The sequence below is a fragment of the Ochotona princeps genome, chromosome 8 (genome assembly GCF_030435755.1).
Source record: "Ochotona princeps isolate mOchPri1 chromosome 8, mOchPri1.hap1, whole genome shotgun sequence".
NCBI classification, from domain to species: domain Eukaryota; kingdom Metazoa; phylum Chordata; class Mammalia; order Lagomorpha; family Ochotonidae; genus Ochotona; species Ochotona princeps.
This window is the reverse complement of record NC_080839.1, coordinates 37,134,031-37,149,976: the sequence shown is the minus strand read 5'-3', so window position 1 is coordinate 37,149,976 and position 15,946 is coordinate 37,134,031. Positions and strand designations below refer to the sequence as shown.

The following is a 15,946-nucleotide window of genomic DNA, read 5'->3' as shown; positions in this document are numbered from 1 at the left end:
AGGCACTCAAATATGGGATGTGTGCATTTGGGCAGAGACTTAAAAGCTGTTCACGATATCTGTCTCTTAGCTTCAATTTTTTCATGAGACACTGAAGTTTATAACTTGTCATTGGGAAGCTGACTTTTCTGTATGTTAAAACTGCTCTTTAAAACTACAAGCAATATACTCACAGAATTTGTGATGTTATAAAATTTAAGCACTATTAGGCCTTAATGACTTTCCTTCCCCTCTCCCCCTCAAGATTTACTTATTTATTGAAAGGAGTTACAGAAAAAGAGGGAAAGACCAAGAGCTTCCCACCCATTGGTTCACTCCTACAACGACCAGGTTTAGGCCAGGCCAGAAGCAGGAAGTTCTTCCAGGTCTCCCACAGTGATGTAGGGGGCAATTGCTTTTGCTGCTTTCCCCGGCCACATTTGCAGGGGGCTGGATTGGAAGTGGAGCTGTTGCAACTCCAGCTGGTGCGCGTGGGTTGCTGTATAATAGATTATTCCAGAATTAGAATCTTTAAAACAGTCAACATGTATTGTTCTCCAAATTTTCGTGGGTCAGGAATTTTAGGATTCGTTTAGTTTGTTGGTTCTGACTTGTGACTCAAAGTTGCATTCAGGATGTAGGCCAGATTGCTGTCATCTGAAGGTTTCTGTCATCTACCTCTGAGTGGCTCACTCTCTGTGGTGTCAAAGTTAGTGTTGTACAGTGGAAAGGCCTCAAGCTGGCTGCTTAAGTGTTATATTAAGTAGCCAGGCTGAAGTGGTAGTGTCATTTTTGTGGGAAAAAAACTTCTCAACTTTTATCAACAGTGTTCTTTATGTAAAATTGAATTCTTAAAACCCGCTGTAGAGCTTTAGAACATAAAAATAAATTTCCTTTTATGGATTTCCCTCTGTGACTATTTTTTTTAATTTGCTCTCAGATGTTACACATTGTGATTTTCACAGTATTCTACTTACTAGAAGCAAATGCCATCCACATCAGGGGATATGTTTTTTTAAGATTTATTAATTTAAAAGCAAAGTTATAAAGTGGAATGGTGAGATATCTTCCATTCCCTGGTTCCCTTTCCAGATGACCTCAGTGGCTGCACCCGGGTCAATCTGGAACCAGAGGAGTTTCTTTTGGGTGTCCCATATGGGTGCAGGAACTGACACACTTAGGCTGCCTTCTGCTGCTTTTCCAGGTGCATTAGCATGGAGCTGAATTGGAGGTGGTGCAGCAGAGACTGAAACTGGCACCTATATGGGATGCTGGCACTACAAGTGGTGGCTTTTCTAACTGTGTCACAGCACCAGCACTTTTAACTTTTCAAGTGGAATATTTCTAAGCTATGAGGACATTATTCAACTTTACTACACCCAAAGAAATGAAATTATTTCTGTATGATCATGCAGGAAGTTGGTGATCTATTTGGACTTACAGTGTGGTTGCTTTGATTTGTTTTAATGCTAGTTACAAATTATGAGTGATGACGTAACTAATCATCGGTGGTTCTAAATGTTGCAAGAACCAAATATGAATGTGCATATTTTTGACGGAATCATTAAGCCTTTTTGACTATCCATGATGCATTAGGCGTTCGACCACATACTAGACAGTAGATATAAGAATTAGATTTGTGTGTAATATTTGTTTCATTTTTCACTGAACCAGAGGAGAGGTATATATGAAATTTGTTTTATAAACTATGACATTAGCAAGCTAGCTTTCCTAATAATGGAATTTGTTATTGTTAGTTTCCTATTATCTGTTAAGCATCCATTAAGTACTCAGTGGTACAAAAACAAAGAAATGTGCCCTGATTCTTGGTTTCAGATAATTTGTTTAGAACAGATAAATACCTTGCACTGATATTGATATCTGTAAACGTAACATGGTAATGACTTTAACTAAGTGCTAATCGTTGGTGTGATGCTGTCTTTGTAAGTTACTGTTATGCTACCCCAGGATGAATAGGGAAGTAAGATTTTTCTACATACTTACTCATATATATATATATATTATTTAAAATTGTAATTGTTGCATCTCTAGGAAGTATTTATTTATTGGTTTTTTTTCTCTTGTAGGCAATGTTTATGCTGCTTCAAGGAATATAAGCATTTGGAGATTTTTAACCAAGTAGTGTGTGCACTTATTAACTTAGTGATTGCCCAAGTTCAAGTGCTCCGGGACCAGCTTTGTAAACATTGTACTACTATTAACGTAGATTCCACGTGGCAAGATGAGAGTAACCAAGCAGAAGAACCATTGAATATAGATAGAGAGTGTAATGAAGGAAGTACAGATAGACAGAAAACAGTAGAAAAAAAATCAAACTCTTCAAGAATTTGTAATCTGTCTGAGGAGGAATCTTCAAAGAGTTCTGATACTTACAATTTGTGGAATACAGATGAGAAGGAAAAACTCTTACTATGTGTAGCAAAAATTTTTCAAATACAGTTTCCCTTATATACTGCTTACAAGCATAATACTCATCCTACTATAGAGGTATGTAAAAATAGGTGTAGCAAATATTTGGAAATACCACTCTGTTGCTCACTAACGAATGAATGTGAAAACAGTTTTGTTGGAAAAATTTGTAAAACTCACTTAGCAAAATTATTCTGGTTTTTCTTTAGAACACTTTCGTAGTTTTTCTTGTTGAAAATTTATGTAGCACAGTCCTGTTAATGAAATATTTGTAAGTTTAACTCCATAGAAATTATTAGTGATTTAAACAGGTTGTTGTTGGGCTCTCTGTAGTTAATCCTTCATTAGGGTGCTATTTTACATGGTTGTTGTAGCATGTTACCAAAGGCAAAAGTGAACGCTGAAATGCTTCTTAGGGTTTAGCTTTTGAAATGACTGAGATAGTTTTGTCACTTTTATTTTGGCAAAGTTATTTTGCTTTGCCACAGTTTACAAAGGGAAGCCCTTATCTTGTATAGCCTGCATTGAATGGGGAAAGTTGTAGCCATTAGAGAATCTAACACGTTTCTTTTTTTCTGTTTGGGTTTTGTTTTTATTGTTTTGAAACTTACTTAGTTGAAACGCAAAATCGCAGAAGGAGAGAAAGAAATAGAGGAAGATATTGCCTACAGATTGATTTGCTAAATGGCAGTAACAGCCAGGGTTTGGCCAGGCCAAAACAGAAGTCAGAAACTATCTGCATCTTTTATCTGGGTAACAGAGAACTTAGCACTTGGACCATTTTCTAATGCGTTTTCAGGCATGTTAGGGCTGGAACTCAAAATAGTTCTTCTATTTCGGGTGCCAGCTTTGCATGCTGCAATATAAACTGCTGTGCCACAATCCTGGTCCCATACCACTTGCCCATTCTTACATCTTTTCTTCTAGTTTATGTATTCTTTAACTTTTTATTTTGTTGTGTAAGTCTTATACTTCTTTACATTTCTCTTCATTTAGAACATAATGGTCTTTGTTGGAATATTTTCATGTTTACAGTGAGATTTTATAAAAATGAATCTATACAGGTACATGATTCTGTGTTAGAATTCTTCATTAGGATATTTTAGATCAGATTATGCCCTGTGTTTTAGAATTCCTGATCACTCTTCCCATTTAGGAAACTATTTTAATATTTATTTCTTTATTTGGAAGGCAGAGCTAGAGGGAATGAGAGAGAGAGATCTTCCATGTGCTGGAAGATCCATCAGTCCCAAATGGCTGCAACAACTGGGATGGTGCCAGACTGAAGCCTGGATCCCAAATACTTGGGCCATCTTTCACTGCTTTACCAGGTGCATTAACAGGGAGTTGCATTGAAAACACATCAGCAGGGACTCAAGCAGCACCCATGTGGATGCAGATGGAGGCTTTCTCCCATGCAGGTGCAGGATCACAAGGCTCTGGACTGTGCTCCACTGCTTTCCTAGGCCACAAGTAGGGAGCTGGATGGAAGGTGGAGCAGTCGGGATTAGAATCGGTGCCCATATTGGATCCCTTTATGTTTAAGGCGAGGATTTTAGCTGCTAGGCCACCACACTGGGCCCATTTACCTATGCTGTGCTACAGCATTGGCCCTTAGGAGACATTGTTAAGACTGTCTGAGGATGGGGGACTGATGGTGTCCCTCAATAGGCTAATCCTTCACTTTCAAGCACCAGAATGCCATATGAGTTCCAGTTGTTCCGTTTCTGATCCAGCTGTCTGCTTTTGGATTGGGAGAGCAGTGGAGGATGACTCAAGTGCTTTGGGACCCTGCACCCATGTGGGAGACCTGGAGGAGGCTTGGGAGCTTAGCTCTGGCCATTGCAGCATTTTGAGGAGTGAAGTAGAACATGAAAGATCTGTCTCTCTTTCTTTCTTTTTCTTTCTTTCTTTCTCTCTCTCTCTCTTTTTCAAGATTTCTTTCTTTCTTTCAAGATTTTTTTTTTTTTAATTGCGAAGTCAGAAATACAGAGAGGGGAAAGAGAAGAGGAAGATCTTCTGTCCGATGATTCACTCCCCAAGTGACTGCCATGGCTGGAGCTGAGCCACTGTGAAGCCAGGAGACAGGAGCTTCTTCCAGGTCTCCCATGCAGGTGCAGGGTTCCAAGGCTCCACTGCTTTCCCAGGCCACAAGCAGGGAGCTGGATGGGAAGTGGAGCTGCCGGGTTTAGAACCGGTGCGCATATGGGATCCCAGCATGTTTAAGGTGAGGACTTTAGCCAGTAGGCCACTGCACTGGAACCATTTGTCTCCCCTTCTCTCTGAGTCTGCCATTCAAGTAGAAATAATTTTTTTTCAAGATTGTCAGAGATGGTAAGACATTACATTTAATGTTCTCATACTATTTTTTTTTTCAACAAAAAGAATCCATTATACAAATCTGAAAAATATGGTGTTAATAAAAACAGTGTGTAGATTTACAAATTTAGTATTTGAAGGGTTGGCTCTGTGGTGCATTTTGACCTTTTGCAGAGTAAGTCAATGCATGCAGAAATCTCTCAGCCTTTCTCTCTGTAATTCCCCCATCAAGCAAGCAAGTAAGTAGGTAAATAAATAATGAAAACTAGTATTTGGTTGTGGAAATAATATTCGTACAGAAATCAATTTAATGATTTCTCAGCAATAAAACTATTAAGTACATTTGTCAGTTCCTGTAATGAACTTGTTTATCAGCCTGTTTTTTTGAATGCTTTTATTTTCCTGTTGATTTTCTGATGTTATTCTTTAAATATAGGTATAGTTACATTTCTCACCTGTGATAAAGTGGTTTGCTGTTACTGTTCTTAATAATTGATTGGTATGTAGAGGGCAGTGCCCTGGCGTGGTAGCCTAAGCTTCTGCCTATGGCGGCAGCATGCTGGCTGATCCAATTCTGATTCAGCTTGTGGCTTATAGCCTGGGAAAGCATGGGGGAGGATCAAGTCCTTGGAGGAAACTCCTGGCTAGATTGGCTTAGCTCCCGCAGTTGCAGTAATTTGGGAAGTGAACCAAGTGGGTGCAAACAGACTCTGTCTTTCCTGTCTCTCACTATCGTTCTTTAGAACACTGCCTTTCAAATAAGTATAAATGGTAAATCTTTAAAATAACTTCACAGAGTTGTTTGATATGGCTACATGATTAAAATTAGTGTTTTCATAAAGACCTTGAGGTAAGATACTAATGGAAAACACAGATGGATCCTCTTACACAGAAATCTGTGTGAATTTGTTAGTTTTCTGTTTTTAATCATTGCTTTCCATGATACCAATAAGTAACGGTGATTTGTCAAAAAATAAAAGAAACTACACATACCGAAATTTCTGGTTTGTATCCTGTCCACGTGCTGGGTCATCTATTTGGAAGAATGTTAACAATTAAAACCTTGGTAGCATCTGTATATGTATTATACATATGTACGAGTGAATTTGTATAAACCCTATGATCTGGGATTTTAATGAAAATCATCTTACCTAATGCAACAGAGCTTAAGATTTTGTGACCCCACTTTCCCAAAGGAGATAGTCCATGCATTCTTCCGTTTGTGCTGCTATGATATCATTTCCTGATAAAATCTTTGTTTTGTTATAAGGGTACTACTTTGTTGAAACCATCTTAGACAAGAATAAAAATTTGAGTTATGTAGCTTTGTAGCAAAACACAAACAACTTTGTTACACAAGAGGCAATAACTTAAGCAGTTTGCAAAGAAAGTTTTCCATAGCACATTGCTCAGAAAAATCCTGGAATGAAGCACTTAATAGATGCATTGCATTTTGTTATTTATAAGGCAGTGTTAGGGAGGAGAACAGAGGGATCTTCCATCCAGTTGTACATTATCCAGATGAATCCAATGGCTGGAGCCCAGCCAGATTAAAGCCAGGAGTCAGGAGCATTTTTGTTAATTGCATGTAGGTATCAGGGGCCCAAAGAGTTGGGCCATTTTCCGCTGCCTTTCTAGGCACATTAACAGGAAGCTGGATCAGGAGTAGAGCAACTGGGCCTTGAATGGGCTCCCATGTGGATACTGGCACTGCAGGTGGCTTTGCCCGTACTTGTAGCCCCTATGTTGCTGTTTCTTCATTGTGAATGAATTCGTGTATTATTGGATCCAGTGTCAATAATGAATTAGATTTACAGTTTAAAAATTGTAAAGCTGAAAAAGAAATTGAGAAAGTGGAGCATACAAAGTTGCTGTCTATTTTTTAGCACTATTTATGTCTGCAACAGCCAAGAGTGTGCTAATTTAGGAGTTGGGAACTGGTTCCAAGTCTTCTTTGTGGGTATCAGGGATGCAATGCTGCTTATGGTGCTTTAGCAGGAAACTGGAATCAAGTGAGGGAGCTGGGCATCACACTGTCACTCTCAACCAGGATAGAAGTGTCTTCATGACCGGAGTGAATGCCTTATTGTATCATCTTAATTTTAAATATTTCTAAATGTGAACTGGCTTTGTTTTGCTACATTTTTCTGTGACACTTTTTTTTTTAAAGATTTATTTTATTTTTATTACAAAGTCAGATATACTGAGAGGAGGAGAGACAGAGGAAGTGGAGCCACCGGGATTAGAACCAGCGGCCATATGGGATCCAGGCGAGGACCTTAGCCACTAGGCCACGCTGCCGAGCCCGGTGACACTTTTTTTAATTCACCTTTTTTTTTGGTAGAAATTTTTAAAGCTTTATTTATGTATTTAAAAGGTAGAGTTCTTTTTTTTTTTTAACTGTTTGGCTTTTTTTTTTATTATTATTATTGATTACATTGCATTATGTGACACTGTCTCATAGACTCTGGGATTCCCCCAACCCCTCCCCATGGTGGATTCCTCCACCTTGTCACATTACCACAGGTAAAGTTCAGTTGAGATTCTTTCATTGCAAGCATCTACCAAGCATAAATTCCAGCATCTTATTGTCCAGATAAGTTCAAAGGTTTCTTGGGGAGACCATCTCTGGTTTGAAGGTAGAGCTGGCAGAGTATCTTCCTGATCAATTAAAAGCCCTGACATTACATCAGTAACCATTTATAACGTTATGGAATTAGTTGACATGGTATTGAGTAACCAATGTGTTAAAAGAGAAAAAAAAAATGCAAGTTCTGAACCACATCCTGTGACTTCTGCATTGACATTTCAATTATTAGTTTATATACAACCGTTTCTATACACCTTAAAATGGCTATAGATTACTATTCAGCTGTCTCATGTCTATTTTAATTTTAGTCTTTAGCAGTTCATAGCATTGAAGCATGATTTTGCTGAACTTGGCTGTGTTTCGTGTAGTCTGACTCTATAACTCTAAGAAGACATATGTCAACAGTTTAGGTGAACAGTTTTAGGAGGGGTGAACAGAAATCTTCAATACCCCAGTGAGGAGTAACTAATCTTTGTGTCCCACCCAGTGAGTTATAAGTGCATCCGCTGCTGACCGTTTACTTTCTGGTTCTAAGCTTTCCTTATTGTTCTCTGTCTATTCTAGTTTGTTTGTTTGTTTTGTGGGGTTTCTGGAGTGATCCTGATGGTCATTACGAGAGAGAGTGGGGACCCAAAGCCGGAACCAGGCAAGGACCAGAGAAAGCTCCTCTCCCTAGTCCCGAAGGAAGTTTACTGTTCTTCTGTTTCTGCAGACTGCTCAGTGCTCCTGGCTGTTGTTCTGATGACCTTGGATCCTGCAAGGCAGGAGGATTTGGGCTTCTTCTATCTCATATGGTAGATCCAATTGGGAGTGGGTGACCTCAGAGTCCTCGGCCTCTGAAAGCACTCCATTTCCCCGTGGTCTCCTTGGCAGTAGGGATGTAGTCCTTGGTGCTCCTAGTGAGAGTACTTGGTGAGGATCTGGGAGTCTTCAGGGTTGGGATACAAGCCTCCTCCTGTCTGCCTGCTCCACTCTGGGGTCTCCCCCTGCTCCATGCACATGATCTCCTGTTAAGAGGTTATTAGGATTACTCCTGATTCCCCCCATATGCCTTTGTAGTTTTGCTGTTGTCTAATGCTAATTCGAGTCTGTTGTCTATGAGTAACCAGTTATGATCCTGATAGGTTATACTTCCCGTCTTCTTCACACCTTCTAGGGTGATGTAAGATTTCTCTGCTCTCCCTCCCCATTTCTGAGTAGCATAGGGCCTTACAAGTATATTAGGTTTTACAATTATTTGATGTAGATCATAAGCATATCTTTCTAAACATGAAATTTATTAAGAATAAAATAAATTCCTTCTAAAGTTACTGAAAAGTTTCTCAGTGCTTTTGTGAGCTGTTAAAATTGCTGCTTGTGAAGGAACAATGTTGTTCCTAATGTTTTCTATATGGGTGTTTATAGTATTTGGTGTTATAATAATGCCTTAAGATAGTATTTTTAACCTATCAGAATGGAGATATGAAATGGTAGAATACTTCTGAGTGGTGAAACTATTCACCCGTGGTTTGAGTGATATGTTGAATATGAGGTTAGAATTTTGCTAGCTTATTTTCTAGCAGTATCTGCTAGTCACTAGAATATGTGATTCTGATATTCCAGCATGATTGACCCAGTCCATGAAACCTTATTTAACAGTTTTATGGGCATTCTTAAAAATAACTAAAAACTTTGTTCTTGTGTAAAGACTTGAAGCAGATTTAGGAGAATTACTAGATCTTATTTGCTAATCATTTTGGTTTCTCTTAGAACTTCATTTAGTACTGCTCCGAATGCAGTGTGATTGATTTCTCTGTGTGTGTGTGTGTGTGTGTGTGTGTGTGTGTATTTGTTTAATATTTGTTTATTTTACTTGGAATGTCAGAGTTACAGAGAGAGGGAGAGAGACACACACAGGTCTCCCATCTACTATTGGCTTCCCAAATGCCTGTGATGGCCTTTTGGGAATGATTTGCAGGCTGGTTCAGTCTGAAGCTGGAGACTGGAGCGCCTTCCTGGTCTTCTGTGCAATTCAGAACCCTAAGGACTTGATCCATCCTCTGCTGCTTTCTAGGTCATAAACAGGGAGCTCAATAGGGAGTGAGCAGTCAAGATGTGAACTGGCACCCATTTATGATGCAGGTGCCATGCTGCATCATGCAGGCCTGTAGTGTGATTGCTTTCAGTTAGCTGTTTTCTAAGTTGCCATGCAACTTTTATGAAGTAAGTAGTGGTGATGAAGGCATCAGTTCCTTTGGCAGCTCTCTCAATGTGAAAGTGCTTGATTATGAAATCAATTTTTACTATGACAAATAAAAAAACCCACAGTCTACAAATCGAGACATTGAAAGTTTTCACATTTTTTACTCCATCTTTTCCTCAAAAAATTTTTGCCAAAGTGGTTCATATACTTGCACATGTGAAAAGGTTTTTTGAACATTTGATCTCATGAATATAATTTTTTTTTAAAGATTTATTTATTTGTTAAAAATTCAGTTTTAAAGAGAAAAAGATGGTCTGTGCACTGGCTCACTCCCCAAGTGGCCACAATGGCTAGAGCTGAGCCAGTCCAGAGCCAGAAGCCTCGAACTTCTCCCACAGTGGTACAGTTTCCCAAGGGTTTGGGCCATCTTCCACTGCCTTCCCAGACCACAAGCATGGAGATTTATATTTTAATAGCTTTTTCAAAGTATAATTCTTAGCTTGTGCCAGTTATTTGCTTAGCATCAGCAGCTTTTTTAAGTAATTTTACTGAGGTGTAGAGCCACCACCACATGCCAATTTTAGAATATTTGTATTATTTGCTAGAGATTTCTCATAACCTGTTTCGTCCTTCCTTTTTTCTCTTTCGTTTTTTATTTAGATTTACTTATTTGAAAGGCAGAGTTGCACAGAGAAGGAGTTAACAAAGATGTAAAGAATCTTCTATACTCTAGCTCATTCCCGAAACGCTTGCAATAGCTAGGGCTGTGCAAGGCTGGAACCAGGATCCTGGAACTCCATCTGGGTCGTCTTTGCTCAGGCAGTAGCCCAGATTGGCTGGCTGTCTTGTAGTGTTTCCTAGGCATTTTTGCAGAAAGCTGGATTGGAAGTGGAATGATTGGAGCCTTGGACAGGCGCTCATGTGGGATGCTGTTGCAGGTGGCAGCTTAGTTCACTGTGCCACAATTGGCTCCCACCTACTACTTTATTTCACCTTAATATCTGTGTATAAGGATTGGATAAGACTCTGGATGATTATGACATTTTCTGTTTAGTTTATGTGATTGATGAGTTTTGATTGTTACTTTGGACTGTTAGCAGTTCTGGTAAACATGATACTTTGATTTTCCAGCACTTTGCTGATTCCTTGTTCAGTGTAAATATCCAGTAGATAAAGTACTTGGTCAGAGGGAATTTACATCTCAATGTTGACCTGTATTTCCAAATTACCTTTGATTGAACCAGTTTGTTTCTCACTTGCAATGTACTTCATGCAGTTGTAATCATTTATGTGGAAAGTACAATGTGTAATGCCTGGCCCTATCTCTACTGGAATTGAAGAGTATAGTTTCAACACATTTACGCTCTAGTGTGTTTTTCACAAACCTGAAAGCTAAATCTCTCCTTTTAATTAAAAAAAATGTGTGGAAGGAACGTCTTTGAAATATGTTAGTTTTGATTGATATATTAAGACAAGGAACAGTTGGAAAATCTTATTTTTATGAAAATTAGTCTCAGGAAGTTTGTGGGCTCTTTGGATTGATATTTGGTAATTGTAAACTTTTTTTCTTTTTAGGATATATCAACTCAAGAAAGTAATATACTAGGGGCATTCTGTGATATGAATGTAAGTATGTTTTTCATTCTAACGTTCAAAGAGAATTTTGGATTTTTGTTCATATGTGCTTGAAATTATTTTAACATGATTTTATGGTAAAAATTGCTCCTAGTGTGTTTTAAAATAATGTATTTTGTTTATTTTCTCAGGATGTAGAAGTACCATTACATTTGCTTCGTTATGTTTGTTTATTTTGTGGAAAAAATGGCCTTTCTCTTATGAAGGATTGCTTTGAGTATGGAACTCCTGAAACTTTGCCATTTCTTATAGCACATGCATTTATTACAGTTGTGTCTAATGTAAGTATTGTTTGAAATCTTGATGGCAGTTTTTAATATGCAGCAACATGAATTTTATATTAGAAACAGCAGGGCTTGATATGATTAAGATGTTCAGTGCTTTTTTTTTTTTTTTTTGGTTTGTATTTGGAAGATTTCCTTGCTTTTTTCTTCTTTTTTTTAATTTTATTTTTAAAGGTGTCATTTCTTTATTAAAGAGAGTGTAGCTGCCATTCACTGGGAGCTTAGTCTAATCATACAAGGCTGACTGGGAGCTAAGTACTTGAGCCATCCCCATATGTTCTGTGGTGTGTAAGCAGGAAGCTGAAGTCTGGAGCACTGTCAGAACTTCAATCCAGGCATTCTGACATAGGGAGGTATCCCTACAAGCAACTGAACTGCTATGCCATTTGCGTGTCTCTGGGTTTTGTTTTGTTTTTAGTATAAAATTGGTGATTTTGCCTGTTTATCTAATGACAAGTGTTGATGCGCAAAACTGTCATGCAGACTTCTAAATTTGCTTGGTTTTAGGATTTTGTCCTGGAAAATTACTGGCTTAGAGCTTTTGGTTATTTAAATGACATTTAACCTAGGGTCCTGGAGAGACTGGAACAGTGGGTTTGATATCCATCTGTATTCCAAGTGACGATGTAACAATTCTTTCTGCCTTTATAAAGAAATTTATTCATGGAGCTGGCATGTGGTGCCGTGGGTTAAGCCACTATCTGCAGTGCCACTTCCGGTGTTCCCATATGACTTTGAGTCTTGGCTACCTTACTTCTCCTCCAGCTCCCTGCTAATGTTCTTGAGAATGCAGCTTAAGATGGTCCAGATGCTTGAGCTGCTGCACATGTGGGAGCGCTAGATAGAGTTCTGAGTTCTATTGAAGCTAGTTACAGAGTAAACCTGTGGATAAACATCTTCCTCAATCTTTTCAAATAATTAAAAACGTCTTTACATTTTTGAAGATTCAAATTTTTTTTAAGATGTATTTTTTTTTTTTAATTGAAAAGTCAGATATAGGGAGGAGGAGAGAGAGGAAGATCTTCCGTCTGATGATTCACTCCCCAAGTGAGCTGCAATGTCTTGTGCTGCACGGACCTGAAGCCAGGAGCCAAGAACTTCCTGCAGATCTCCCACGTGGATGCAGGGTCCCAAGGCTCTGGGCCATCCTCGACTGCTTTCCCAGGCCACAAGCAGGGAGTTGGATGGGAAGTGGAGCTGCCGGGATTAGAACCGGTGCCCATATGGGATCCCGGGGCACGTTCAAGTTGAGGACTTTAGCCACTAGGTCACGGCGCTGGGCCTGAAGATTCAAATCTTTAAAAATCTTTTTAGGGCCCGGCGGCGTTGGATTGGCACAGCACCGGCTGTTGTGGCTCACTTGGGGAGTGAATCATCGGACGGAAGATCTTCCTCTCTGCTTCTCCTCCTCTCTGTATATCTGACTTTGTAATACAAACAAATAAATCTTTAAAAAAAATCTTTTTAAAAAGTTCAATTGTTGAGCCTTGTTGTTCTGATTCAACTTGTTCTCTTGTTGAGAAATTCGGTTTCAGTTCTTCTGTGGGGAAAAAGCAAAATTTAAGCTTTTGAGGCAGCTGAAGTACTTAGAGTATTTTGCTTTTATAGTGTGGTGATTCTGAAAAAGGCACATCATCTTGTAGTGGGGCGTTGGCATTACAGTACAGGGAGTTAAGCTGCCACCTGAGATGCTGGTATTCCATTTCAGATAGCTTGTATAAGCTACAGCTGCTCCACTTCTGATCCATGTCTGATAATGTGCCTGGAAAGGCAGACAGAGCTTGCCCAATTGTTTGGATCATCCATCCATATGGGGGACACAGATGGAAATGTTGACTGTGGCTTAGCCAAATAATGATGGTTCTAGGCATTCAGGGAGTGAATCTGTTGACAGAAAGAAGATGATTTGCTTTCTATATTTCTCTTTCTTTGTGACTCTGCCTTTCAAATAAATAAAGAAATTTTTTTGTGCAGTGTTGCAAAGGTATCAAGCTTTTTTTTTTTCTTTTTTGCCATATGAATATCTACTTTTGGTAATGCCGTTGATTCAAATTATATTCATTTCCCTTTTGCTAAACAGTGTCTTGTGGTAAATAGATATATTTGTGTGCATAAATATGAGTTCTTTAGCATAGTCCATTATGTTGGCTTAATCTTGTACTGTTCACACTATATTGACTTGTGGAGCTTTGATGAAATTGTGTTGTTAAGGCAAGATATAGGCCTCCTTCTTTATCTTTTTGTTTAATTTTCGTTTTTGATCAGAGAGAGTTTCCACTCGCTGGTTCTCTCCTCAAATTTCTGCAACAGTTTGTGCTGAAGTTAGGCAAATCTAGCAGCCCAGCACCCCAGAAAGATCTTACTCCTTGGGTGGCAGGGACCTAAGTAATTAAACTTTTACCTGCTACTAATTATTTGCAAAAAATGTAACAGAGCTTTATTTTGGTCATGAAGTGTACATGTACATGTTGGTCGTTTTACTTCCAGAAGTTGGTAGGAAATTCGAATTGAAAGGACTAAGTGCATTTTCCATGAATTTCAATTTTTAAACGATTTATTTATTTGAAAAAGAGAGAGGTGTTCCATCTGCTAGTTCACTCCCAAAAAGGCTGCAACAGTCAGGAATCACTTAGGCCAGATTGAAGCCAAAACCTCTGCAGTGATTGGAGAATCTGCTGCCTTCCGGGCTCATGAGTGATGCGTAGGGTGAGATGTGCATTCGGCAGTGTGTGAAGCTGTAGCACAGTGTCGGATAGGTGTATCCTGAGGTTAGGCTTCACCCCGGCACCATAGTGTCCACCTGAACAGTACTGTTTCTGCACAGAAATGCTCGTTTTTAAAAAAAAATTTATTTTTACTTGAAAGAGTTACATAGAAGGAGAGAGAGCTCTCCCAACTGGTATTTTCCTCCCCAAAGGGGCATAAGTGCCATAGCTGATCTCCACTGCTTTCCCAAGCCATACGCAGAAAGTGTGATGGAGAGTGTACCAACCAGAATGAGAACTGGTGCCACAGGTGGAGGCTTATCCTACTACCCATTGAGTTTATGACACTGATCCCATAAAGTCATTTTTAACTTATTTTTTCCATGTATGATTTGAAACATTCATGTATACATGTATATCTGTTTATATTAACTTACCAGCAGTCTTGCTGAATTCATGATTTTGAATTTTTTCGTTCTTCAGTTATTAACTTATTCTGATAGTATTCTTCTGTTTTCTGTGACTTTCATTTCTTGTCTCAGTGTCTAGGAGGACATTCAGTTAAAGTAAAATTGCTATCTTTTGTATTTAATAACTTGGAAAGAGTAAGAAATTTAGAAAAACACCATTTCTATATTTGTAGGTATCTCTTATTCATTTGGAGTGGTTCCATACATTTTCTTTACGAATTTGGTTTTAATTTGTATCATTGGGGGCCATCACAAGGGCTCAGTTGGCTAATCTTCTGCCTGCCAGTGCTGGCATCCCATATGGGTGGTAGTTCATGTTCTGGCTGATTCACTTCCGATCAGTTCCTTGCTTATGGTATGGCTCAAGTCCTTAGGTACTTGAATCTGCATGGGAGACCTGAAAGAGGTTCCTGACTTCAGATTGCCTCAATCCCGGCTGTTGTTACTATTTGAGGAATGAATTAGCAGATTGAAGCTCTTTTTTCTGTGTGTCTCCTTTTCTCTAATTTCTATAAAATATTTGGGGAGTAAACCAGGTAATATAGGATCTATCTGTTATTGTGGTTTCAAGGTTTTTTTGTTTGTTTTTTAGATTTTTTTTTTTTTAATTGGAAAGTCAGATACACAGAGAGGAAGAGGAGGGGGAGGAGAGACAGAGAGGAAGATCTTTTGTCCACTGATTCACTCCCCAAGTGGCTGCAGCAGCTGGAGTTGCACTGATCTGAAGCCAGGAGCCTGGTGCCTCTCACGAGGTTGCAGAATCCCAAAGCTTTGGGTCATTCTCAGCTGCTTTTCCAGGCCAAAAGCAGGGAACTGGATGGGAAGTGGAGCTGCCAAGATTAGAACCAGTGCTGATATGGGATCCCAGTGAGTGCAAGCTTAGTTGCTAGGCTACAGTGCCAGGCTTGCAAATATTTTTTTAAGTTAAAGAATACCAATTGGGGAGATTGCTTTTGCTTGTCAGTTAGAAACTACTGGTTTCGTCAGTTCTGTTTTGCTTGTATATGTACAAGGATAAATTTATCTGATAACATGTATAATATTTTGTAGTTTGTCCATCTCAAAATTGATAATAAAGTTGACGGTTTACAGGCAGTAAAATACAAGATGCTCATGATGTATTAATGTTATCTTCCTTTGTTTTTACAGATTAGAATATGGCTCCATATCCCTGCTGTCATGCAGCACATTATTCCCTTTAGAACTTACGTTATCCGGTAAGTTTATAAAATCTTCTCTCAGCTTATTATCAGTGAATGGTTTTTACCAGCAAATTGTCTGAAAATCTCTGTTAATCATATCATTTAGGGAAAATGTCAGTTATCAGCTTAGTGTAAAGCTTTTTTTTTAAT

At 38.8% G+C, this 15,946-nt stretch overlaps 1 protein-coding gene across 5 annotated transcripts in view; it reads left to right on the top strand.

The window, feature by feature from the left end:
- The window catches only part of USP34 (ubiquitin specific peptidase 34), a 206,754-nt gene that overhangs the window by 52,513 nt on the left and 138,295 nt on the right, over positions 1-15,946 (top strand). For 3 of the 5 annotated variants that reach the window (XM_058667855.1, XM_058667852.1, XM_058667854.1), the window contains exons 3-6: positions 2,067-2,487; positions 11,076-11,126; positions 11,267-11,416; positions 15,744-15,811. In XM_058667855.1, the coding sequence (XP_058523838.1) occupies positions 2,067-2,487; positions 11,076-11,126; positions 11,267-11,416; positions 15,744-15,811 (690 nt within the window). The remainder of the gene's footprint in view (positions 1-2,066; positions 2,488-11,075; positions 11,127-11,266; positions 11,417-15,743; positions 15,812-15,946) is intronic. The other 2 variants (XM_058667856.1, XM_058667857.1) reach the window with 1 other exon arrangement.